Source organism: Sceloporus undulatus, chromosome 9 (genome assembly GCF_019175285.1).
Source record: "Sceloporus undulatus isolate JIND9_A2432 ecotype Alabama chromosome 9, SceUnd_v1.1, whole genome shotgun sequence".
NCBI lineage: Eukaryota > Metazoa > Chordata > Lepidosauria > Squamata > Phrynosomatidae > Sceloporus > Sceloporus undulatus.
The window spans coordinates 1,610,050-1,635,733 of record NC_056530.1 but is presented as its reverse complement, the minus strand read 5'-3'; the positions used below and the strand labels follow the sequence as shown (position 1 = coordinate 1,635,733).

At 41.5% G+C, this 25,684-nt stretch overlaps 3 protein-coding genes across 7 annotated transcripts in view; all 3 read left to right on the top strand.

The window, feature by feature from the left end:
• The window catches only part of CNKSR1 (connector enhancer of kinase suppressor of Ras 1), a 35,119-nt gene extending 32,640 nt beyond the window's left edge, over positions 1 to 2,479 (top strand). For both annotated transcript variants that reach the window (XM_042440803.1, XM_042440802.1), the window contains exon 21: positions 1,448 to 2,479. In XM_042440803.1, coding sequence (XP_042296737.1) covers positions 1,448 to 1,666 — 219 coding nt within the window. In that variant the 3' untranslated portion in view covers positions 1,667 to 2,479. The remainder of the gene's footprint in view (positions 1 to 1,447) is intronic.
• A 6,627-nt stretch (positions 2,480 to 9,106) lies between these two features.
• CEP85 (centrosomal protein 85) lies at positions 9,107 to 22,025 on the top strand. 4 transcript variants are annotated; one of them, XM_042440766.1, is made up of 13 exons: positions 9,107 to 9,244; positions 10,938 to 11,019; positions 14,032 to 14,669; positions 15,608 to 15,741; positions 16,377 to 16,494; positions 16,977 to 17,162; positions 17,542 to 17,694; positions 17,923 to 18,077; positions 18,454 to 18,571; positions 18,927 to 18,977; positions 19,067 to 19,174; positions 20,290 to 20,515; positions 21,542 to 22,025. In XM_042440766.1, exons 2-13 carry the CDS (start codon positions 10,965 to 10,967, stop codon positions 21,703 to 21,705), a joined length of 2,106 nt encoding a protein of 701 aa, XP_042296700.1. In that variant the 5' UTR covers positions 9,107 to 9,244; positions 10,938 to 10,964; the 3' UTR covers positions 21,706 to 22,025. The 4 variants fall into 4 exon arrangements, with proteins under 4 accessions (XP_042296700.1, XP_042296703.1, XP_042296701.1 ...); XM_042440769.1 differs by lacking the exons at positions 9,107 to 9,244; positions 10,938 to 11,019 and adding an exon at positions 13,494 to 13,512; XM_042440767.1 differs by lacking the exons at positions 9,107 to 9,244; positions 10,938 to 11,019 and adding an exon at positions 13,519 to 13,692.
• Positions 22,026 to 25,154: 3,129 nt separating this feature from the next.
• Positions 25,155 to 25,684, top strand: part of SH3BGRL3 (SH3 domain binding glutamate rich protein like 3) — a 6,909-nt gene continuing 6,379 nt past the window's right edge. Inside the window, exon 1 of the mRNA XM_042440433.1 lies at positions 25,155 to 25,310. Coding sequence (XP_042296367.1) covers positions 25,263 to 25,310 — 48 coding nt within the window. The 5' untranslated portion in view covers positions 25,155 to 25,262. The remainder of the gene's footprint in view (positions 25,311 to 25,684) is intronic.

The window sequence follows — 25,684 nt, the reverse complement described above, 5'->3', positions numbered from 1 at the left end:
CTGACAACATCTGGAAGGACCCACAATCACATGCCATCCCCTACACTATCTGAGGGAGAAGGCTGGAGAAGACCAACCCTAGCCCTGGCAGTTTCCTTGTCAGCTTTCTGCATGTCCTCACATGCAATTTGTTCAGGGATGTAGTCTTGAAACAGTAAAAAACAGTAAATTCCACATTTTATTTTGCCTTTTTTCCAGGCAGTGCCATTTGTGGCTCTTTCTCCACCATGTTCTATGCCCCTAACAAAGCTGTGGCCAGAATCTTGTTGGTGACAGACACATGCATAGCTTGAGCTTGTAAGCTGTTTTGGGTCCCATGTCAGGAAAAAGGAGGGATGGAAATTAAATATGTCTTGTTTTGGGTGGAGTGGGGGCAAGGTTTTGTTTTTTTTCACTACCCCTTTGCGATCTATCCAAAATCTGCCCCCAGCAACTGCCAAGCCCTTGGAGACACTGCTATGGCCATTAGATGCTTGTGGAAGTGAGGAAAATGACCAAGCTTGCAGGGACTGCCTCCTGTTCCCACTGCAGTTTTCTAGACAGAGGAAAGAGAAACAAGGATCTTGTTCCTCTTCCATTTGTCTGAAGAACTTTAGCCATAAAGGGACACAGTCTCCACTGCTTAGTCAACTACCAACCTCTCTTCTCTGGCCATTTAACAGGCCATAGTAGAGCTCCAAGGGGCTCAGCAGCTATTGGCAAGGGAGAAAGGTGCAGAGTTACATGCAGAGTATTATGTGTGTGATGCTGGATCTCTCCTTTTGAGATTATTGGGTTGGGCTGAGATTTGAGTGTAATTCACTTGAGCTTACCCAGTGTGAGATATAGTTGAGAGGGATGATTTAAACCCAGATCTCCCAATCTAGTTCAGCACTCTGTTCACACCATGCTGGTTTTCAGATATTAGACATCTTTTCTCATGCTGAATCCTCAGTAGATTCCCACCAAGGAGATGGTCTGTGTCTATTCTATAAGGATAGATGGGATGGAGAAAATCCCCATCACCACCCTTTCTGGACTCCATCTCTTATCATCCCTCAGTTGGATAGGTTTGATGGGCATTGCAGTGCAACAACATCTGGAGGTTCACACATTCTCCTCTGCTATTGCTTTAAGGCAATATAGCAGAACCAGGAGCATTCCTACAGTAGGAAAGGTGTTGGTGGTTTGTGTTAAATGGGCAACTTTCTGGTGAGAATATGTTAATGATTTCCTTCAATATCCTATTTTTATATCCAGGCAGGAGGAAGCATTTTCACTTGCCTTGGGGCAGATCAGCAAGCTTGGAAACAGGAGGGAGGTGTATATTTCTTGTTAGGTTATGCTGGACATTAAAACTAAAAGAAAAAGAGTTTGCAGATTCTTGTTGTTTTGAACTTGACTAGCCTTTTCAATATAATAATGCATCAGCTTTACATATTGAGGGAACATTCTCTCCTTTCCCTAGGCAAAAACCGCTGAGCTCCAGCTACTTGATATTCTCCTGGATGACTCTGAGCTGACCTCTGAGAAATTCAGGCACTGGAAAGAACAACATCAGGAGTTGTACCAAGAAATCCAGGCATGGTGGGCCAAGAAAGTTAGCCAAGAGAATGGTGCAAGAACAGACTCTGTCTCGGACATTCACCCAGAGGATGCTGTTGCTGCAGCTGCTGCAGCTCCATAAACCCTTGTAGGCACAACGTATGCTGGGTTTAAAAGCTCCATGCATTGGCACAGGTGGATAATTTTAGACTGGACTTAGTGGTCCAATAGGAACTGGAGGTCCACATTTCGGATGACAAGTATATTACTTGTTATTTCACCAATGTGGTAAATCAACTCTGCTACTTTGGGAGGACTTTCTTGTTTATTCTGCTGGACATCTGCTCCAGAATCCTACCTTTCTGGAATCCTTGTTTCCAGACTGTCCTCTCATTCAAAAGAGTTGGCCAAATGGTTATTATTGCAGAACCGAGAAAAAAGGAAGTTTGTTCACTGCCTATTGGACATCTGGATTTTAAAAAGCAAAGACATTTTGATGGTTTAAAAAAAGAAGCAGCAGAAACAGAAGATGGCATTGACTCCTGGTGGATCAACAAAGAGACAAGACAAAACAGGTCAAGATTCAGAGTTGCTTCGAGCAATGTCCTTTCCTGCCAAAGAAAACAAGAATTTCTTCAGCATGTTTCAAGTTGAAACGCCTTCCTCAGCTGTAATTTAATAACTAAAAAGACATTGTAGTTAATCATAATTAAACTCTTAAATGACAGTAGTTCACAGCCAGAAATCAGTTTTGTTTAAGAGAAGTGGGCTAAATGTGTGAGATGAAGTGACATTTTCTACTTGGGCAAATAAATAGTTAAAAGTTAGTTTTTAAAAAACATAGATTTGACTCTGTCAGATGGACTATTTTGCCTTGTTTCTCTGGTTATATTTACTGTATCTTCAAAAAGCCAGGCTGCAAATTATCAGGTAATAATAAAAGGTATACCAAGTGGCCACGAATCAAGAATCTGCTAAGAGGGTTGGAGAACATATGGTCCTCCACATATGGTTAAATTGTGACTTCAACTGTCATACACACACACACACACTTGTCCCTCCATATTCACTAGGGTTAGGGGCACAAGACCCCTGTGAATATGGGGAAAACTGCAAATAACAAAAACACCATGTTTTTACCTGAGAGGACACCTCTCTAGGCATCTCTAGGTCCTCCAAGACAACTTTGTGGTCAATGTCCGACAGACACTGACCATAAAACTGCGCAGGAGGAGCTACAAATGCCTAGTAGAGTATTCTCTCTAGGAATCTCTTGGTCTTTCAGTGCCACATTTAGTTAAAGTTGACCATAAAGTTGCACTGGAGGACCTAGATATTCCCAGAGAAAACATATTAATCAAATCCGTGAATAATCAAATCTGCAAATATCACAGCCGCAAATATGGAGGGATGAGTGTATATATATATATATATGAATGACCCCTGGGGGCTATGTTTTGCCCACCCCTGTTCTAAGCAGTCATGTCCATCATAGTGGCTAAGAAACCTAAGCTCCAGATCAGGAAGACCCTAATTCAAATCCTGATTTGAAAAAAATATCTTTGGATAAAAGGTTTAGAGGGCCACTTACAATAACAAAAGTGGACACAAGAGTCACATAAAATGTGCAAATGCTTACTTGTAGGCATAGCTTTACACTGGGAAATAAAGAAAGGATGGCCTGTTACAGACTGCCAAAATAAAGCTGCTTCGGGTCTCTTTGGAGATATGCTATTTAAATGATGCATAGGTCCTAAGAGTCCAGATGTCGCACCAAAGCCACACTCCATTCCTAAGCACTGGAGTGCAGCTTTGGTGCAGCTTCCAGATTCTTAGGACCCATGCATCATTTAAATAGCATATCTCCAAAGAGACCCGAAGCAGCTTTATTTTGGCAGTCTGTAACAGGCTGATATAACCTAAACAGAAATATCATGCATTCTGTAGTAGTGAGGAAGCTTTTGACCAGGGCTCATTCACATTGCATAATTATAGCACTATTAATCCACTTTAATTGTCAGAGTTTTATCAATAGTTTTGTAATTTGGTGAGGCACTTGAGCCTTCCAGCTAAGAACTCATTGCTAGACACCTTACGTGGGATTCTTTCTGACAGTCTGTGTGTATTGTGGAAATAAGGGGTTTAAAACTTGCTAAGAGTTTGTAATTAACTTTCTCCTTCCCTCCACCCATCAATGAGTAACCGAGAAGGAATGTTTGCAGAGGAATGCAGCACAGCCGTGTCTGAACAAAGGCTGCTTGCATAGCTATTTTACTGGTTCCTCTGTTTGATAATATTTAAGGCATTTAAAGTTTTAGTATTAAACCACCCTCTTCCCTCAACCTATTTTTATGGAAGAGCTGCTTGAAAGAAAAACATTGTAGTCTTACATGAGGGTAGGGAACTTCTGGCTCTCAAGTGTTCTTGGACTGTCATTACTCCTGGCCATTAGCTATATTGGCTAAGGACGATGGGATGTGCAGTCCAATAAGATCTTGAGAGACAGGTATTTCTTACCTCTGGTTTACACCCTTGATGCAACCACCAGCCATGTATACTCATATATCAATCTAGAAATTTTAGTCAACAAACTGACCCCAAAAACCTGTCGACTTGTCCACGGGTCAATGTAAGTACTGTACTTTAACTCTTATTTAAAAAGGAAAAGCATAATCTGTCCTGGAAGCATTGATCCCCCTCTATTCTCTAATCCATCCAGCCTTTAGGATGAGCACACAGTTGTGCCTGCTGGAATTTTGTAAGTTGTTTGGCATTGTTTTCCTTGCTTCATCCTTTAGATCCTTTGTCACATGCCCCTAAGTTTTACCTTCGACTTATCCAAAGGACATATCAAACTCCATAATTTTGGCCCCAAAACCTACCCTCAACTTATACATGAGGTTGACTTATAGTCAAGTATATACGGTATTTTTAAAAGATTGTGATTGTAGTTCTATGCATGCATGATTCTCAGAGGTAAGCCCCATTATATGCATTGGGATTCGTTCTGAGTAAGCATACAAAAAAATGGGCTGTGTATGAACAAATAACCCTACTACGTTAATAGCTTACTTTTCCAGATCTCTCGGACATGGTCCCAATATATCACAATTTTACTGTATTAGCAAAAACTGATATTACCATGTTAACATTACTGACATCAATCTATACCTCGCATTTTGGCTACCTCAATTAATCCTCTGCCTCTGTCATTTCCTAACTGAAAAAAAAATACATTATGTTGATGAGTTGCTCTGGTTTATTGTAAAAGTCTGGAGAAAGATAGTTTTCTTGAATCCAAAGTTCCTTCCCTTTTAGGTGTCAGCTTAATTCTTTAACATACCACTAAGACTGCATCTGTTCTGCAGAATTAACAAGGTTTGATGCTGCTTTAACTGTCATGGATCAATGCTATGGAATTCTGAGATATTTAGCCTTCTGTGCCAGAGAGCTCTGGCTTGAAAATGTTTTAAATATATATAAATTCCAATAAGCAATGCTTGATTTTTCCATTTTATATATGGGACACCATTTTACTACACCACGGTATTTAATGGGACTTGAGCATCCATGGATTTTGGTTTCTTGGGGGGTCCTGGAACCAAACCCCAGAGGATACCTAGGGCCCACTGTAAATAAACAAACAATTGGATCAAAAGAGCAACCAAGCGACTACCAATCCATTTAATTCCCGCTACAGCCAATTCTCTCACAAAATGTCACGCTTCATTAATAATCCACACTGTAAGGCCCAGGTAGACTCCTTAAACGGTGGTCATTCTTCTTCTGGAAACTGGACGCCAAACATGTCCCAGCAAAGGCCTCTGCTGATCCTCCACTCCAGCCTAGATAGAAGCATGTTCCAAAATTATATTTGTCCTCTGATGAGAGCTGCGTATTTGTAAGATCCGCTAAAGCTCTATAGGTCATGTAAGACGTAGCACAAAGGTACATGGCTCCAGAAATCAACAGTAAAAGCCCAGAGATTCCGGTCAGGCGGTAGTTTGGTCTTTCCGACCACCAACGTGACCCCATGTGGCTAAGAACATAACTTAGAAAGCCAACAAGCACAGAGATGACAGTCAAGGCTCTCACCATTTGTATAGACCAGGAGATGGCCATCTCTTCTGGGATGGGATGGCATGTTTTTCCTTGTATGCTGGTCACCTCCACGCAGCTCTCCCATAAACCATCACTGAAGGAGACATCTTGAGGGAAGCCAGATCTTTGGGAGAACTCATGCCATTGTGGTGTGACGGTAGCTGCCAACATCAAGACCCATCCCATGGGTGCCACCACCAACCCCAGGGCCATGGCACTGGTTGCCATTATTGCTCCCCAATTGGCGCAAAGATACCTTCTAAATAGAATTGGCGGCGGCGGTAGGGCTCTTCTACAAAAGCGGAAGGCTTCTTAACTTCTAAGTAATGAAAGCGTAGTTTACACCCTCTTGTTTTCCAGTTTGGGACTGACATTGGAAGCTGTGCTTTATAGTGTTGGTAGCCACACCGCCACCAGTCACACACACACGCAAAGCACCACTGCAACAACATTGAAAGGCATTTACTTCCTAAGTGTGAAAATTATACCACAAATGAGCAAAACCTCCTTCGTTTTAGTTGCACAATGTTGTTGCCGATTCTATTTCTGGCTCTCATTTATGACCAGTCATAATGAATGTCTTTAATCATTAATAAACAGCATGCCGGCACTATAAATAGACAATTGTCTTCATTGAATATGCTCACAGTGACAACTAACCTTTCTTAGATTCAAAGCTAGTAATGTTCATTAGTTATACTACAATATTCATTCTATGAGTAGCATAAAGGGCATTTAATTTCCTGTAATACAGGGCTGCAAGGCACAGATAGCACAATATGTTCTCATAGAATCAATAGTATTTTTTCCATACTCTCCCAGCATTTCATAGAAGAAAACTAGGAGAGGTGTGACTAAGCCACATCAGTGTGGTGAAGTTGGCAAAAGTTATAAATAAGGAAGAACACATAATCAAAGAGAGGTTGCAGCAGTTTGCTTTTGCGCAGCAGTTCGCATTTGCTTGACCCTACTGGGAAGCACAAGATTCTGCCCCTTCTGTTCTCGCCGCCTGCTGAGTTAATTGAGTGCAAACTCCTTTTGTACTTTGAACTCACTTTGCAGCTTAATTAAACTGCTGATAATGGGTGAAAGTGGAAGAAGGAGAGGGAAACTGGGACATTTGAAAAGCCGCTGAAAAAGTAAGATGACAGAGAATGAATACATTTCATTATACTGCTGTATTAATATCCTAGGATGACCAGATGTCATAACTGCAAAGGAAGACAAGGCACTGCAAAATAACGGACGTTTAAAAAATGTATGACATTACAAAAAAGCTAAAACACTAATATACATATAAATGCATGCTTCTAAGGGGCTGAACAGGCCACCCCTTTCAGCGCCAGCACAACTCTGGCCTTTTTTTGCCATGGAAAAGCTACTAGCGCTGGGGGCTTTTTGGTGCTGCGTCATCTGGATGCAGTGCCAGAGGAGCACCATGATGCTGCCCACCATGCGGTGGGCTGCGTGGTGTCATGCCAGCATGAGGACAGAGTCGGGGCATGCGGCACATGGACACCACACCCCCATGCTGACCTTTATGGTGACTTGAAGGCACAAACACAGGTATTACCTTCCAGCAAAAGTCAAATATATAAAAATTTCCATCTGTCACATACACACATAAACAAATCCAATGTCATGTATCTTATTGTGTGACTAGGTCAATGGAGGAGGCAGAGGGTTATCATAGGGCTACCATTTTGTTAAAACAATCATAGCTGTCAGTGGTTTGAGTGCTGGACTACAACTCGAGACCTGAGTTTGTTTCCCAGCTCAGCCATGTAACCCAATGGGTGATCTTGGGCCAGTCACACTCTCTCAGCCTCAGGGGAAGGCCATGGCAACTGGCAAACCTCCTCTGAACCAACCTTGCCAAGAAAACCCCACAATAGGTCCGCCTTAGGGCAGGGTGACCAGATGTCCTCACCGCAAAGGAGGACAAGACACAGCAGAATCTAGGACATTCAAGAAAAACGTAGAACATTGCCAAACAAAGGTGGGGGGAAACCATACACATATAAATGTAAATTCATGTTTCTTAGTCATGTTCAAAATGGAGTGCCTTTTGGAATTCCTCTCCTGGACAGAAGGCTGAAATGTAGGATGCATCCTGGAAAAGGAAGACCTCTGGTCAACCTGTCTGCAACCATTTTTTTGCATATTCCCATTCCTAATGTCCGATTTATGTCCCTTTACCCCTGAAACAGGGACCAGCCTGTTTGCCCAATGGGTAGAGTGCTGAAAGGCATTGCTGACACACAAAGCACATTGGCAGATGAAGTTGTGATTTGAAGTTTTACAGGCTGTATATCCTTCTCTGGCCAAGAGTGCTGCTGGTGCCTCACCAACCTACAAATCCCACCACTCTGTAGGATGGAGCCATGGTAAAGTGGCATCAAACTGCATTATTTCTACAGTGCAGATGCCTCTTAGTCCTAAATTCCAACCACTAAATCACACAGGCAATCTCAAATGAGTTAAGGCACAGCTATATCTCACATTCAAAGAGAGGGCCCTAGGCTCATAAACCCTATAATATTTAATGTAAGTAATTGTAAGCCAAAAAGATTGTATGTACAGCGCTGTGTAAATTTACAGCGCTTTATAAATAAAGGTTAATAATAATAATAATAACAACACAATATTTAAATTTTAATACAATTTTCATTTTAATATGTAAAATAAAATTTATAAATATTATTTTAAATATAATTATAATTGTAATATTTAATTTAATAATATAAATTTAAATATTATTAATAATTAATTATTATTAACAGGCATTGATCGTGATTAATTTAATAATTATTAATATTTCTAATATTTAAATTATATTTAATTTGAACATTTCACAGACTTATAACTCAGAACTCCAAAGCTCTCTCATGCAGCTTTAAACATGATTTAATATTATTTAATTATATCATAATTATATTTAATTTAATAATCTGAATTTAAACATTATTAATTATTATCATTATCAATGAATATTAGCTATTAATTAAGTTTAATAAGTATTAATAATTATAATACAGTATTTAACTTATAGGTTTTTATATACAGTATATATATGTATATACACATATACATATATATATTGTAACTCAAAATTCCAAAGCTATCTCATGCACAGCTTTAAACAGCTTCCGCCCACACTCCCATGGCTTCTACCCTTACTACGGCTGCCCAGGTAGGACAATATTGTTTATCTCTCACTGCATTCGATCATTTAGCTTGGAAAGGGGCGGAGCTTGTTCTCCGAGGAACGCATTCATTGGCTGTTGACCGACCAGTCGCATTCCGAGCCTAGAGAGTGAATGGAAAAGAGGGTATCTAGTAAGGCAAAGGGGGGCGTGGCGCTGAGGCGCGGGAAAGGAGCCGCCAGCTTTTAACGGTCGCTGAGTGCCAGCTGGGGGCGTGGCTTGCGGGAGAGGGGGCGTGGCAACGACAGAGAAGGGCTGACGTCGTAGTCATAGCGGTAACTGCGCATGCGTAATAAGCGGCGGGCGGGTTGAGGCGATTCAGGCGAACACTTTCTTGAGGGGTTTTAACTGCTTCTGCCCTTCGGCTTCGGAGGGAGGCTGTCGCCCGCGGAGCCTTTACTTATACTTTAGAGGTAATAATACTAATAAAGTAATAACTGTCTCTTCCCTCCCTTTTTTGGGGTCCCCTGGCTCAAGGCTATGGAATTCTGGGAGTTGTAGTTTGTTCCTCTGCTCTGGGGGACACAATGGACTACAATTCCCAGAATTCCATAGCTAAGGAACTTAAAAGCAATGTCAAACCGGATTCTATCTGCAGTGTGGATGCAGCTGTAGTCTTGTTTGAGGGGGACTCAGCCTCAGCCTCTAATTTCCCAGGATGCTCTGCTGATCTTGGCCAGGTCACACTCTCTCAGCCTCAGAGGAAGGCAATGGCAAAACCCCTCTGAAGAAACCTTGCCAAGGAAACCCCAGGACAGGTTTGCCTCGGGGTCGCCATAAAGTCACAAAGAACGACTCGAAGGCGCTGTGGCTCCGGGTTGAGAGAAACACACATCTGTGGGGCTTCGAGGAACAGAATGATGAATGGCCACTTTAAAGACTACCATGCAAGGTCACTTCCCATATATACTCCACTATAGGTTGACCATATATATATATATATCTATATATATATATATCAGTCCAGGGCAAGTTTTGGGGCCAGGATTGTGGATTTTGATCCATCCCGTGGATAAGTTGAGGGCAAAAGGTAAGCAGGCGCATGTAAGGAAGGATGTTAAAGTAAAGGAAAACAGTGCCAAAGGACTTACAAAATCCCAGCAGACATAATAACTGTTTGTGCAGATACTAAAGGTTGGATGGCTGAGAGAGAAGAAGGGGGTCAGTGCTTCCAGGGCAGATGATATTCTTGCCTTTTACTAGATATATATATATATATATATATATATATATGCACTAAAATACAGTACTTACATTGACCCATGGATAAGTCAACTCAGGGTTTTTTGGGGGTCAACTTTTTAACCTAATTTTCTAGACTTATACATGAGTATATACAGTATTAGTTAATTCAGTCTGTCCGATCTCTTAAGTGCTTAATGGAACTTGTCTAATTAACTCCACAAAATAACCAAAGTCAGTGTTTTGGCAATCATTTTGACTTTGTTCTCACTGGCCATAGATTATCATGTGACTATTTGCTGGTATGCTTAGATCAGTGGTTCCCAACCTGTGGGTCAGGACCCCTTTGGGGGTCGAATGACCCTTTCACAGGGGTTGCCTAAGACAATAGGAAAACACATATTTGCATGTAGCAATGAAAATAATTGTATGGTTGGGGGTCACCACAACATGAGGAACTGTATTAAAGGGTCGCGGCATTAGAAAGGTTGGGAACCACTGGCTTAGATAATCCAAAAATGCAAGAGTGAATATTTTCTCTTTGTCTGGTATTGGTTTCTGAGAGCATGAATTAGGTGGCAGAGGCTCCAGTTTGTGCACTTTGTTTAGTTTCCATATTGCCATGATGTCTTGAGACCATGTTTCCTCTCTGCTCCATTCACAATTGCAGTGTGATAGACAACCGTACAAATAGGTTGAGCACCGAAGTGTCGTTCTGAACTGGAGCTTACTTGTCAGTGCTCTTCCTGAAGCTGTGACTTCTCTAGATTCAGTCCCACCCCAGCAATGGTACATCCATTTCTTAACCATGGTTATGTTGACATTTGTGGCTATCATAAATCCTAACCCTGTACCTTTGTCTTACTGTAAATTCCAGTAACCTAAATACAATCTTCTAAATCTCAAATCATTTTGAAATTGCAGATAGATATTCTGGTCATTCTCTGCAGGATGGATGCCTCTGGGAACTCAGTAACAGGGACTTCTTCCTCAAATAGCACAGATGGTAAGTTTTTATTTCACGTTTCTTAGGGCCCATACAGACAGGCCAAAATAAAGCTGCTTCAGGTCACTTTGGAGGTATGCAGTTTAAATGATGCATGCGTCCTAAGGGTCTTGAAGCCGCGCCAAAGACACACTCCAGGACTGGAGCGTGGCTTTGGCATGGTTTCCAGACCCTTAGGACGCATGCATCATTTAAACAGCATACCTCCAAAGTGACCCGAAGCAGCTTTACAGTAGAGTCTCAATTATCCGTCCTTCGGTCATCCGACATTCCGGATTATCCAACGTTGCGGCTACTTGGGGGCGTGGCTGTAGGCATTTCCACGCCCCTAGACATGCCCCCAAACATGGCGGCGGGCAAAGAGAGAAGGGCGAGTGAAGCCTTGCCCCAAAACACTGCCCCAAGTGCGGCAGTAGCGAGCAGGGCGAGTACCTCCAGGTTTGCAATTCATAGTGATTTCAAGGCTTTTCTTGGACCAACATTTTCGGCTATCCGACTATCAGCCCACCCATTTATGTTGGACAAATTGAGACTCTACTGTATTTTGCCCTGTCTGTATGGGGCCTTAGTTGCTTTAACCTGAGAGTCCAGGTTACAATATGTCTTTTATATCTTGTGTCTTACCTTTACAAATAAGACTGTGACTGATGCTCTGTTTTGAATTAGTAAGTGGTCTTGATGAAGAACAATTAACTGAATGCATTCCTGATCACTCAGAGCTCTTCTGGAAGGATGGTTAGCTTGACATGGTGTTTGCTCTTTTCTGGAGGACCCTGACATCCCCTCCAGCAATCAAGGTTACAGGTTTTGGGGTGCAGTTTCTTAGTGCAGTTCTGCCCCACTCTGCTCTAGTGCTGCAACAAACTATAATTCCCAGAATTCCATAGTATTGAGCCATGGCATTTAAAGTGGTGTCAAACCAGAGATTTTACTATCTATTTTGTTGATTTTTTTCCCCTACAAAGAAATGTTCCATTTACACAATGCAGCCACACATATCTGTGTTCCAGTGAGTTCAGTGGGACGTATTCTTATGTAAATGTATACAGGATTGTAGCCTGAAACATTCTAAAAGGCCATTGAAATTCATGTATTTCTTTGTGATAATCCTGTTTTTTCTTTCTTAACCAGTTTCATTCTATTTATCAGCTCCAGACCTCCTCCCTTCCTTTTTTTAAATCTTAACTACACTGTGAAATGGGTTAGATTGAAAAGCTGTAATTGTCCAAAAGTGGCCACACAAATGTTATGTTATGGGGAAGCTAGCATTTGATCTCATTTGTAATGTGCATTGGGCAGAAGGGGTGGGTATGCACACATATTTCATGGAGTGACCAGACTGGATCAGGCTGTTCGGCCTTAACTGCTGGTACTCCGAGCCTTGATAAAGAGATAAGCACTTGCCTCATTAATGGGTTCCAAGTTGCTTGAAATAGTATGAAGACTTGATAGTCCAAGGCTGGGTAAAGAGAAGAGACCCTTAGGTTTCAGGATGGAGAAGAGTGGCTGGCTTGCTCCATCTCATCTAGGATACTGTGAACAGCTTCTTCACTCTCTTCCAAGTCTGTAGCTCTGTATCTGTCTTTCCTCTCATTGTTGAGATGCTGCACAATTCATGTCTGTGTAGTTTCCCTCCATACTTGTAGGGCAAATTACATGGATGAAATAGCACTGTGTTGCTGCTCCCTGACAAGCTAAATGGCTTGGCTGAGGTGTTAATTTTCCTATCTTAATATCCTCTAGTTATCCCCAGTGTCTCTAACTTAAGAAACAAAATGCATGTCTCTAATTTTCCAGAGTGTGTTAACGTGCTTTTCACAACCCCAAGTTCTGCTAATAAGAAATACATGCCAAGAATTAGATGTGGGAGTTCATACATGCTGAGCCATATATTTCCACCCTAGATACAGCCTTTTCAAATCAATTGTTTACTAAGTACATCTAGCACTAGGAGGTGGCCTTCCTTTGCTTCATATGACTGGCTTCTAAATCATTTAGAGCCTCCTCTGTTACCCTTCTCTTCTCACTTTTTGTATAATCAAATTGGGGGGGAGTTTTTGCTCACCTATTCTTCTTTTCAATTAGCACCAACTTCGCAACTTGTTTACAGATATGTCGTTTCATTATTGCGAGAATCAAAATGGCACCTTCGTTCTTATAGCAGCTTTTGCACGTATCAGTATTAGTGGGGGATGGACAAACAGACAATATCTCGGAGGCCAACTTTAGAGTTTTCTTTTTACTGTTTTGCACAGAAATCTGAAGTTCAGCCAGTGATTGCCCAGCATCTGGACAGGACAGACATGGTTAGAAAATTAGGTGCCTTGCTGTTTGGTTGAGCTGCTGTTGTTTTTCCTGTATTGAAACCTGAGAGTTACTAAGAATAACTTCACGCTTCCAACTAGTCAGCTCTGGTACTTCTGCGTCAGTGTTTTCCTTATTCAGCTCTTCCCTTATTCCATACAGCTGTTGGGGAGAACTGAAGTTTATTTGGTCAGTAGGTGGGGGCAAGGGGTTTGAAATATGGCAGGAATTGTTTGTTTCCTAGGAGGTATTCCAGTCTTGTGTTTCTTTGGGCTTGCTTCCAACTTTGTTTGACGTGTCTGGCAACAAATAAAAAGTGACAGTGCTGTGGTATGGGCATGTAATCAAGATTTCAACTCCTGTTTCTGAGTAAGTTTCAGCATTTTCTAAAGCCAACTTTGAGAAATGTTCTGTGAACAATTAGAAACCTCCGTTTTTGTTACAAAATCTCATTGGGTCGAATGAGGTTAGTTGACTTGTGTATCAACATTTCTACTGTTATTAGATGCCAGTGCTTTGCATCCTAAAAAAGTGTGCTGCCATTTTTATAGGAATCTGAAATTCTCCTTCTGCTTTAAGAGGTAGCTATGCTATATTGGGCAAGTTTCCTAGATGGAGAGCATAATGAAAAGCCATGGGAAAGTTAAATATCAGCTATTCTGTAACATTCTGATGCTAATTCCCACAATCCCCATTTTTCTTTCCTAGCATTCTGCAGTTCTGGTGATAGTTCTTCATTTCAACCCATCAAAACTCACGTGACCATCCCAACAGCTCATGTCATGCCTTCTCCTTGTCCTGCGAATGAGCCAAGCACATCTCGGACCACTCTGGCATCCACTCTGACAAACTCATCAGCTGAGGCACAAGGGGTGACATCCAGCTGTGTCCCTGATACTCTGAGGCATTCCCAGGTGTTCCACGGAAGTGCTCATCTATATCAGACTGCAGCGGGAAATAGCCCCTTCCTTTCTTCTGATCAAGCAGATGTGGCATGTGCTCAAAAACCTGCAAGGCTGGCTGCTGAGCTCACACTTAATCAACCTTTGTTCAAAGATCAGCAAGCCACTGGTTCTTGGTCCCCGCTTCAGATGTTCAGACCAGGTACCAGTGCTGGCTTAGAAAAAGAACCAAGCAAAGTGCTGGATGCTAAACAAACAACAGAGACCAACAGAGTCACTGAAAAACAGACGCTTAATCCTGCTAGCCTATATTCCAGCCCAGCAGTTGCTCAGTCTCAGATATGGAAGCAAGAAACCTGTGGACTACATCAGCTTGAGAACTGTGCACATAGCACCTGGAAACAGCGCTTGGAAAATGATTGGCTGCAGGCGGAACAGATACAGGTAGAAGACACTTTTAAACAGTCTGTTTACCTTGTGAGTGGATGAGTCTGCAGACTGTGTTTTTAATTTAGAATAAATCTTCTACTCATTAGTCACACCAGCATGTTTTACATTGTTTTCTCTGAAATATATTGCAGTATAGGTACAATTAGGGTGCTCTGTCTATAAGTGTGTTTGGCTGTAAACTGTTTTCTGCCCAATGGAAGGAAATGCACATTTGTTAATGGCTGAGGTTGTTACATTTACCATCTTATGTTTGCAGTGTGTCTGCTGAAAGATGCTGCCTTGGCTAATGCTTAATGAGGAGGGTGTTGATGGTAGTTATTGTTCTTTGTGTTTGAAGAAAGAAGTGGTGTGGTACAAATTTTCCAGGCTGTATTTCAGAGGAAGGTGATCATAAACCACCTCTGAATATCCCTTGACTAAGAAAATCTTATGAAATCCATGGGGTCACTATAAGTTGGAAGACACATAAACATACAATAGGCAAAAGGGAAAGCAAGGAGAAACAGGCAATGAGCATTCTTGTATTTGTCACATCCTAGCTTATAAGATATTTAGGAATCTCTGCCAACACTTATTCATTTGTTCCTATTTGCTCTGTGTTTGGAAAAAATGGTGAAATGACAGCAAAGGAAGTGTGACTTATTCTGACCTACTGGTGTGTTTTAAAGAGTCTTGCCATAAAGTTCTTTTAGTTAGGCCAGGCAGTTTTTGTTGTGACTTCCAGCAGATACTTTCCTATAGTATACAGTGGTCTAAAACTGTTCTGGACAGAGCTGTTTTCCCCAGTGTTTGAATGTGGGTTTCTAATAGCTGTACAGTATATGATAGGATTACAGTACATACAGAGAGCGGAAGGAAAAATAACCTCTGCAATAGTGACTCTTGAGAACTGAATCTCATATGTTGTCTCTTTCTGTACCTCATATTTCCAGTTGCAAAATAAAGCTGGTTGCTACCATCCCTTGTCAAACACCACTCCACTGCATACTTTTGATCCAGCCCAGTGGGTCGGTATTGTGAATGCAAATGAGCATTTGCTTAGGGAAAAAGAAATTCTCATTGACAGGTAAGATAGTGGACAAAAGAATATGTTGTAGATTTTTACAGGAACTAACAATCTTGAGATGTTATATCATGTTAGTATAATCCTAAACATGTAAGTAATCCTAAACAAGTAAACATCATTGGACATAGATGGCATGTAAACATAACTAGTCTTGTGGTATAAGTTTTGTGCTAAAATTATAATGAAAGAATGCAACAATATCATTAACTAAGTACGTCCATATTTATAGTTATATTTATCATGCCAGAGATACAAAGGACTAATGATTTTCCCCAGCCCTATTAATAATAAAGGTTAAAAAGTGATTTAATGTGTTTGTGCAGTCTCTTGTAGTTACATTGAAACTTTTTAAGCCAGATACTGAGGTTTTTGCTTCTAAATTCAGCTATGATTTTCTCTTGTGCACTTGATTGGCTTGTGTTGCTTATACTGAGAGAAGAAGGGGAAAAGATCTTCCATTACTCTTCCTGCCTTCTCTTTTCTTCCTGCCTTTGAATTATGAACAAATATAAGGAGATATTTAGAACATCATATAGAAAACTCACTGTAACTAAAATAAAATTTCTGCTTTGACCTACAATCATCTGATTTTGTAAATGTTAATATATTTGTTTGGGGACTATTCTTATTTGAAGGCAAAGGCAGCACATTGCCCAGCTGGAGCAGAAAGTTCGAGAAAGCGAGCTGCACGTCCGTACTGCTTTCTTTGGCCACCCTGCTTCTTATGGAGACATGTACCTGCTCAGAATGCAGGTAAACACCATCATCTCATGGTTGGTGGGGTTTGAAAACGCCACCTGTGTCTGACTTTTCTGAAGGAAGATTCAAAGAACTCATGCTGGATTGGAGAAAGGTGGGAACAGGCAGCTGCTTCAGCATCTCTTTAACTCCTAATGTGACAGTATTGACTGAAGCCTTGGAAAAAAAATCTCAATAGATGTGAGCCTACCTGTAGTAATAAAGGAGAGATGGAAAGCTCAGTGTCTCTTTAAACAGCCATTTCTGCTGTTCTGTCCTGAAAACAGAATAAAGGGCATTTGTCATCTGGCAGAATGTTTCATTCTACACTAGGTTCTAAAGAGGAACAGAGCACAACACCCTCCTTCCACTGGCCAGGGTCTACCTTGCATGTTGATCCATATAATCTGTGGCTACCAAGCTAGTGCTTAAAGCAAATTGCCTGCTTTCCTTGAGATGCTTTGTGAGCTATTGTGACTCTCAGGTGGCTTTTGCAGGAATTGCAGCGAGAGAATATATTCTTGCGGGCTCAGTTCACTGAAAAAACAGAGTCATTGTGCAAGGAAAAGATTGAACTGGAGAAGAAACTTGCTGCTTCAGAAACAGGTATAAAACAGTTTCAGGAGGCTCACAAAGAGACCATGCAGAAGCATACAGTGGAACTGAAGAAACAAGAAGAGAGAGTAAGTTGTCTGTTTTAACATCAAGGGCTGGAATTAGTGACCTACACTAGTGTAACCTGGAGTTATGTTAATAACTGGCAAGAGTTAGTAGTTGGGGGAGGATTGGGTGGAGTTTAGCAGAGGCCCACTGAAGTTTTGCAACTGGGTAAGGAGAGAAGACATCATCATCTTATTTCTCCCTCTGGATGCCTGAGGTGGGATTGAGCTGAACAGCACTGATTCATTTTGTCTTGAAGTGCAGGGATCAAATGAAATTCTGATGTTGGCCTGACTTGAAGGGAAGAAATGTGTTTGCCACTTGGCTATAGACAACTTAGTCTGATGCATGTACTTACCTGGTTAGTTTGTAAGAGAGCCCAAACATGTGTTACTTTTGCAGGTGAAGGCAAGAGACAAACACATTGAACAGCTAAAAAAGAAATGCCAAAAAGAATCTGAGCAAAATCGTGAGAAGCAGCAGAGAATTGAGACTCTGGAGCGCTACGTTGCTGACCTCCCAATGTTAGAAGATCACCAGAAACAAAATCAACAGGTAGAATGATATCCCCTTGGGTACCTTGGGGTGGTTCTTTGAATGCATCTGAGGTTGTGCAAGGTTGACCAGAGTGCCAGTTTATTCTGTCAGAGAAATAGTCTGATGTAGCACTTCAGATTGCTTGTAATTGTAACAAAATATGTAGCAATTGCTAACTTTGTATAAAGACAAACTGCTAGAATGAATTCTGTCAGGTCTGAAGTGTGCTCTTTGCTAATTTCCTAGTTAAAGGAATCTCAGCAGGCAACAGCAGCTCTGCAGGAAACCGTTACAGCTCTTGAGAAGAAGCTTGGAGAGGTTCGTGCCAATTGCAAAGAGAAGGAGTTACAGCTAGAAATGCAGAAACACAAAGAAATGGAACTGCTGTCCACTGTGCATAGGTAAATCTCTCTGGAACCAATGGGAGAGAAGTGAAATGAGATGAGATTGTGCTCTAAAATCCTAGTGTTGTATTGTGCCTATGGCAGTGGACCATTCCTTTGAACAGTATAGGCACTGAAGAGGTGTGAGGAGGAGAAAAAGATTGTGTGGCTATACCTGTATTGAGGTACAGAGTAGTCTTTGTTTTGTACCTACCCAGAAAGAAAGTCTTGTTGCCTCCTAAATGAAGACTGTCTAAAATGGTGGCTTTTCTGCAGTGTAACAACACATTTGGAATGAAGCAACATTTTTAACTTGTTCTGAATTGTGAAACCTACTTTCAAAGGGTGAGCTTGTTGAAGTCACTCCATTTAGTTTTGGCATCCTGTGTCTCAGCTTACAAGATAAGATGCAGCGTGGAAAGACTCCAGCAGCAGAAAGTTTTGCCCAGGAGATAGAGAGAGAGAAACGGGAAAAGGATTCATTGCAAAAAGAGCGGGACCTCCTCAGGAAGGTAATTATCAGAAGTAGATAAAATGAAATGTGTGGCATGTTTTCAACCTCTTAAGGGTCCTGCCTATGGCCTTTACATGTGTAGCTCATCCTGTGGAACTCTCTAATTATGGCCTCTGTCACTCCTGTTGCAGCCAGCACCATCTCTCCATACTTCCACAGAATTTGTCAGTGCTGCAGTGTTCCTCCCCTGCCTCCCTATCTGCCTCCATCACAGCACCACTGCTTCAGAAATTGCAGGCTGTACTGCCACCAGAATGTTTTATGGTTGCCACTTTGCCCTTTCCTCTCCCAAGAAGATTATATGGAGGATAATAATAAATATATAGGACACTTGTCATTTTGCTTATTTTCAGATTGTGGATAATCAGAAGAAGAAGATCGATCAGTTGTCTTCACAAGTAAAGGTGTGTTTCTTATTCAAGGCTTAGCTGTGTGGTTCCTGCACCCAGCATCACATAGGCTTACCTGAAATACTCTCCTCTTCATATTCTAGGACATGGAGCAACAGCTTGCTCAGGAGGAAGGCACAGGTCAGGCCTTAAAAGCTGAAGCACTGAGAAAGGAGAATGCGCTGCAGCAGCTACGTGTGGCTGTAAAAGAGGTAGACCTTCTTTTAAAAGCTGGTGCCTTTTGAACGAATCAACCATCAAAATTGTCACAAAGTATGACCCCCACTGCAACCTTCTCTTTTGGATAAAGCTACTGATGGACTAATGAGTCAACTTTTTATGCAGTTCAAATGTGTGCCCTTATCTGAACCTGCTATCCTCTGATTGCTTGTAACTCTGCTTTGTTGATGCTGTTGGTTTGGTATTCTTGCAGCTTGATTTGTCCTCACAGTTGAAAGAAGAACAAATTAGAATCCCTTAAAGTTAAGGCACCCACAGAATTGCAAAGGCATGAGTCTACACAGTATTATACTCTTTGGTTCTTCAGAGATTGAATGAGGTCCTTTAAACCAAGAAGATGTGAAGTGATTGCATTAAGAGATACACTGCTACCTCGGGTTACGAAATTAATTCGTTCCGCCATTCCTTTCGTAACCCGAAAATTTCGTAACCCGAAAAGGCTTTCCGTTAGCACTGGAAAGCCTATAGCTGCACTTTGCAGCATTTGAATTTCGCGCCGAAATGAATTTCGTAACCCGAAAAATATTTCGTAACCCGAAACAGTTTTTTCCAATCCAACTTTTTCGTATCCTGGAAATTTCGTAACCCGATCATTTCGTATCCCGAGGCACCAGTGTACTAGATTTGTTAGTTCCTTTACATTTTGCTGTTCTTGAACTGATCCTGTTTGATAGATAAATAATTATAATCAAACATTTCTCATCAGTGTTAAAATTGGTCTCTGTTCAAATCAGAGACCAGTTTTAAACACTGAGAAATTTCTAATTTGGAAATCTGCATTCTGAGCAGCAAGCTGTGTTTAGAATGGAATTACTCTTCTAGAAAAAAAAATACCACAGTCTTCTGACTTTCTGTACATTATTGTTTCAGTGGTGAGATGGAGGCAGTACTTTGTATGGTGTGGCTTCCTCAAAACCATAGTATCAGGTAGCCCAGGATTTGATATTTCCCTAGTAATTTGTTAAGGTTAGTGCTGACATCTCTAACATGGGTGCACAATAGGATACTGTAGAGCTGTAGCTTCTCACTAGATGGCAGTGAAGATCTAGGCATTAGTCTCTGATAAAATCTCTGTGTCTCTCTTTAGATGTCTGCACAGAATCAGGAACTGATGGAGAAAAATCTGACTCTTCAGGAGCACCTCCGCCAGATTGAGCCAGATCACCTGCTGTCTGATGAGACAACCCACCTTACCCAAGAACTGCACAGAGAGCTGGCCAGCTGCCTGCAGGACTTGCAATCTGTCTATAGTGTAGTAACTCAAAGGGCTCAAGGAAAGGATCCCAACTTGTCATTACTGTTGGGGATTCACAGTAAGTAAAAATTACTGCTTTTCCCCATTAGGTAGTTGTGGATAAAGAGTTTTATCAGGATCTTGTTGGTGTGAACACAAACACATGTGTAAGTTGCCTTTATAGATGTGGTTATACTTTTGAGGGCATTGTGTAGTGGACATAGTCAGTTCATGGTTGCATAAGTGGAGTTCAACAAGTGTAATCATTTTGTATGGGCTTATATTGTGCTGCTAGTCCTGATAGTGTAGCGTTGTTGAATCAGTTGGATTTACCTATATGTTGTCTCATCATTGATTCAATGGGTCTGTTTAGTTGGACTGATTAACTTCCAGTCATGCATTTGCACATTCTTCAATCCTATTTATATCTTCATCAATGTCAAATGTTCAGCTTGATTCACTGAGGAAATAATAATCATCATCCCCCATTGCACAACTGAATAGCAAGCAGGCACATAGTGCAGCTGGCTATATCTGCCAATGTCTGTATTCAGAAGCGTGTTGTAGCACAACCACCATGTAACTGTGTGCCTATAGATTTTCATCATGCAAGCATGATGTAGGATCTTAGACCTGCTTCTTTGTAACTCTGAAGATATAAAGAATACATGAGGAACCTGTGGCCCTACAACTCCCCATTATATTTGACCATTAACTAGAATACATAGGACTGATGGGATTCCAACATCTTGGGGAGTGTGGATCACAGATTTTGGATTCCTGACGTACCGTCCTGGCTGTCTGTTTTTGTTGCAAGAGTTAGAGACAATTCTGTGCCATGGTAATAATTTAAATTGCTTGCTTTGGAGCGTTTTAAACATGTTTGCTCCACTTGATCTGTAAGTTTTGGATCTCTTATACTCTTGCATCTCCCATAAAATATCTGAAACATTTGAAGATGGTTCCTTGCATTCATAACACTGATTGAAATTGGTATTTCTTTTTAAAGGGAAGAAACTTATTTCTAGCATTACTCATCTGGAATACATGCAATTTCTAATGCTAACCTAACCACTAATCTGTGTTCTTATATGACTTCCTCTAGCTGTGTATTGCTCAGTGAAAGAAGAGGAAGATTTGCTAAAACCAGACATGCTAGCAAAGAAGCTGGAGGATGTAAAAGAGTTGCACAAAGACATTGAGGATTTGCGAACTGCTATTTCTGACAGATATGCCCAGGATATGGGGGATAACTGCATCACACAGTGAAAGCAAAATGGTGAAACGTACGAACTAAGACTCCAGATGAGTGCAACCTGCTCTAGGGTGAAATCTTTGGAAACCTGTTAATATAGTCCTTTGGGATGCTAGGTACAGTATTTTTGAGTCTATAACGCAGAGTACAGACAGGCTTCTTAAAGATGTGTCTTGGTGTTAACGCACCCATATTGGTTAAAATGTTCACATGCAGAAGCACTTTTCAAACTATATTTTTGTATCTTCTTAGTCAAGTAGTAACTTGACATTTGAATGTGTGGATTTTCACCCTGAAACGCCTTAATCGTGCCTAAAAATAAACTCCTTGAAAGGGATCTTCTGCATTCTTTATAGGTGTATGCTTATGTTGCAGCACTAATTTGGTAACTCATAATTAGCACCCCCATTCTTACTCTTGTTTGAATGGCTCATGGGCACACTTTTCATCCATGTGGATCAGACTTATTCGTCACTAATTTCCATGAGATGCTAACTGAAAGAAGTTGGCAGCATGAGCTTTTGCAGACTTTAGTATACTTCCTCAGAGGAAGTAGACTGAAGTCTATGAAAGCTTATGCTGCCAACTTTATTTCAGTTAGCCTCAAAGGTGCTACAAGATCTCTCTACATACTGATTCTACAGACTAACACAGCTATATCTTTGAATGCCATGAGATGTTAAGTTAAAGAGTTCATTGGTTGGTGGTTATGATAAAACCAAAAAGCAAATGGCTGGAGTCCTGTTGGTATAATACTGGGTTACAGGCATGTGCTTTCCTTTGGGTGGGGTGACAGGAGATATTCACTACCCCTTGTACTACATCCAAAACTTCCTCCTCCTTGGGGCTGCTGTTGCTATTTATTGGTCTAGCCACGTGTGTGACTCAGGCTGTGAAGTAGAAGCTAGTCTTTGGCTGCAAGGGGAAATGAGGGTGCTCTCTCAGGTGGAGAGGGCCCTCACTTCTCTTTCCTTTGCAGACAAGAGCAGCTGCTTATTGTCTGAAACCCATTCTCCAAGGCTTAGGTCAGTAAAGACACTAGTAGTGCCTCCCTGGGGTTGACATCTCCCAAAGGGGTGGAAGTTGTGAAGCTGTGTATATGAAGTGTTATGCTCAGCATTCACAGTACAGGATCACAGCCAGCTGCCTAGTGGCAGTAAACTAAAACAAAAGCCCTTTATCTGAAGTACTATCCTTTCAAGATGAGAATTTCTGATAAAGAGCAACTTTGAATGATGCAATCCTTTACTTTCATTCTCAGGCTGCACATACATATTCATAGTTGTACTTAAAGCACATGATTAACAGCTTGACAAACATACTGTGAGTTTCTGAAAAACATTTGTCTGCATTACTCCAGCCTGGTTCTCTTCTTGCCCCCTCCTGCCATCGCAACACTTATAACATCGTAAGGCTGCTTTAAAAATATGTGCCTTGAAATGAAATTGTACATATTTATATATTCTTACCAGCAGCTCATTCCTATAAATAAATTTTAAAAATGTATTTATTCAAATACTTTTTGCGGGAACTACATTGGTGGGTCAGAGTTCTCTAAATACCTTTTAAAATGCATTTTAACCTACCTTAATCAGGAAGGTTAAAAGATGCCTGGGATGAATGTACTGTAAACTGAGAATTTGGGAAGTGGTTTTTGTTTTGGAGTACAATATGTTGGTTTTTTTCCAGTTTTCCATATAGAAGGGCAAGTTATGAGGATACATGAAAATCTTCAAAGGCTAGGACCTGTTTTGATTTCCACAGTGGGAAATGTAGAAATTTTCCCCCCTGTAAGTGGGGACTGATGTAAGAAACAATAAATCAACCATTCCTTCTTTGAAATAGAATGAGCCATAAAACGGTGATTTTTGGAATATCAAAACTGCATTTTTGGTATTTGGAAAGCTGACTGAATTCAAAGAGAACCTTACCCTCCTGCAGGATATTCAAGAATGCTGTTTTTTTTAAATGTTAATGGAAATGTGGCCTTCGTGTGACATTCTGCTCTTTGCCAGTTTCTTCCTTCCTAGAATTGTTTCCAGAAGTCCCACCTACTTCTTTAGGAAAGTCTGAGCCTTGTGTCTGCGGTGGTTGCGTCGTTCTTGTGGCATCTGGCAGAACTGGTTTGCCCATGGAAGAAATGCATGTGTCTGCACAGAAAAGCTCAGGGCTACAATTTTTTGATATCAAAATCATATTTTGTCACAGTTGAAACCCAAAGAGTACTTGTTTGTACTTTGTATATTGGTTACAGAATAAAATTCTTTGGGCAGAAAAGGTGCCATTCTTACACAAGGACTTTTGTTTCTGTTCCAGCTGTGCTCCAACCTTAACCTGCTCTCCTCAGAACCTGCTGTTTCTTTGTACTTTAAGGGGAGTTGATCCACTTGAGTTTTCTAAGCCAAATATAAGCATGTGGACTATCTAAACTGCAGCTTTCCAGGTGTTTCTCTACTAGTCAGATTCTGCTTGAGGAAACTACATGCGGAAAACATCCAAATGGACAGTTGTATTTTAGCAGTTTCAGGATTGTTACACTCTGCATCCTTGCCTATACTCAATCCCTGACCTATTTGTAGATAAGACTTAACCATTTTATAAAGTGAATGATTGAAGCCCCACTTTCCTCCTGGAGCAAAACATGCCACTTTAACAAGGCAGCGACTGTCAAGTGAGTGGGAGCAATACATTCAACCCTTGGTCCTCTTAGTGTTGGACTCCTGCTCCCAAAAGCATGGCCAGGGAATTGTAATCCATCAAAATCCAATATGAAGATAACTCGGGATTAATTGAGCAATTAATTGAGCCCTCCTTTATCCACGGATTTTTTATGCAAGCATCTACAGCTTGAATATATATATATATATTTAAAGTATTAATTCCAAATAGCAAACCTTGACTTTCCATTTTATATAAGGGACACCATTTTGCTGTGCCATTATATTTAATGGGACTTGAGCATCCACGGATTTGGTTATCCACGGTGGAGGATCCTGGGACCAAACTCCAGGGGATAACAAGGTCCCAGTGTATACGTCTGAGTAAAACAAATACTAGCTAAAGCTGGGTTCAATTCTGTTTTTAGGCATTGCAGTTTGCATTTTTGGGGTTTGGCCCAGGAAAGGCAAGGGTGGTTTGGCTGCCAGTTGGCTCTGGTGAGCAGGGTCCCCATCCCTCTGGGTGACCCTTGGGCAAGTCACACTCTCTCAGCCTCAGAGGCTTGCTGGAGGCACCCAAGAGAACTTTCCTCTTCATCAAGGGTTCTCCACCTTTGGGCTTCTGGATTTCTTTGGAGACTACAACTCCCAGAATTCCTGAACATTGAGCATCCTGGCTGGGGCTTCTGGGAACTGAAGTCCAAAACATCTGGGCTGAGAACCACTGCAAGGAAGAGCCCTTGCTGGCTGGAGCTGGAGCTGGAGCTGGCCCGCATGCCCCTGGCTCCCGAAGCCATTGGCCCTGGCGATCACATGCGAGGCGGGGCTGGGAAAGAAGGCAGGCAGGCAGGCTTCCCTGGGCTCCATCCCTCCTCCAGACAGAGCAGCCAAGGGAGCGGCTGGAGGAAGGCAGCATGGCCAGCCTCACCGTCTACAGCACCTCCGTCACTGGCTCCAGGGAGGTAAGCAAGCAAGCCCCTGGCCCAGATGGGATCCCCTCCCCAGCTCCAGATGGGAAGCCTTTCCTCCTTCCAAGGGGATCCTCCCTTGCCTTGCCTCCTTGCCTTCTCCTCCCTGCGCCTCTTTCCAGGGAGAGAGCCCTGCCTCCTTCCCACCCAAAGAAGCCCCTTCGCCATCATGCCTGGGTCTGAGTGGCTCCTCTTTTGTTTGGGGCCAAGAGGAGCTCAGCTCAGCATCAGGGGCTCGCCTAGCTCCAGAGCCAGGCCCAAAACACAGGCTCTGCCTAGTATTATTATTATTATTATTATTATTATTATTATTAATAATAATAATAATAATAATAATAATAATAATAATAATAATAATAATAATAATA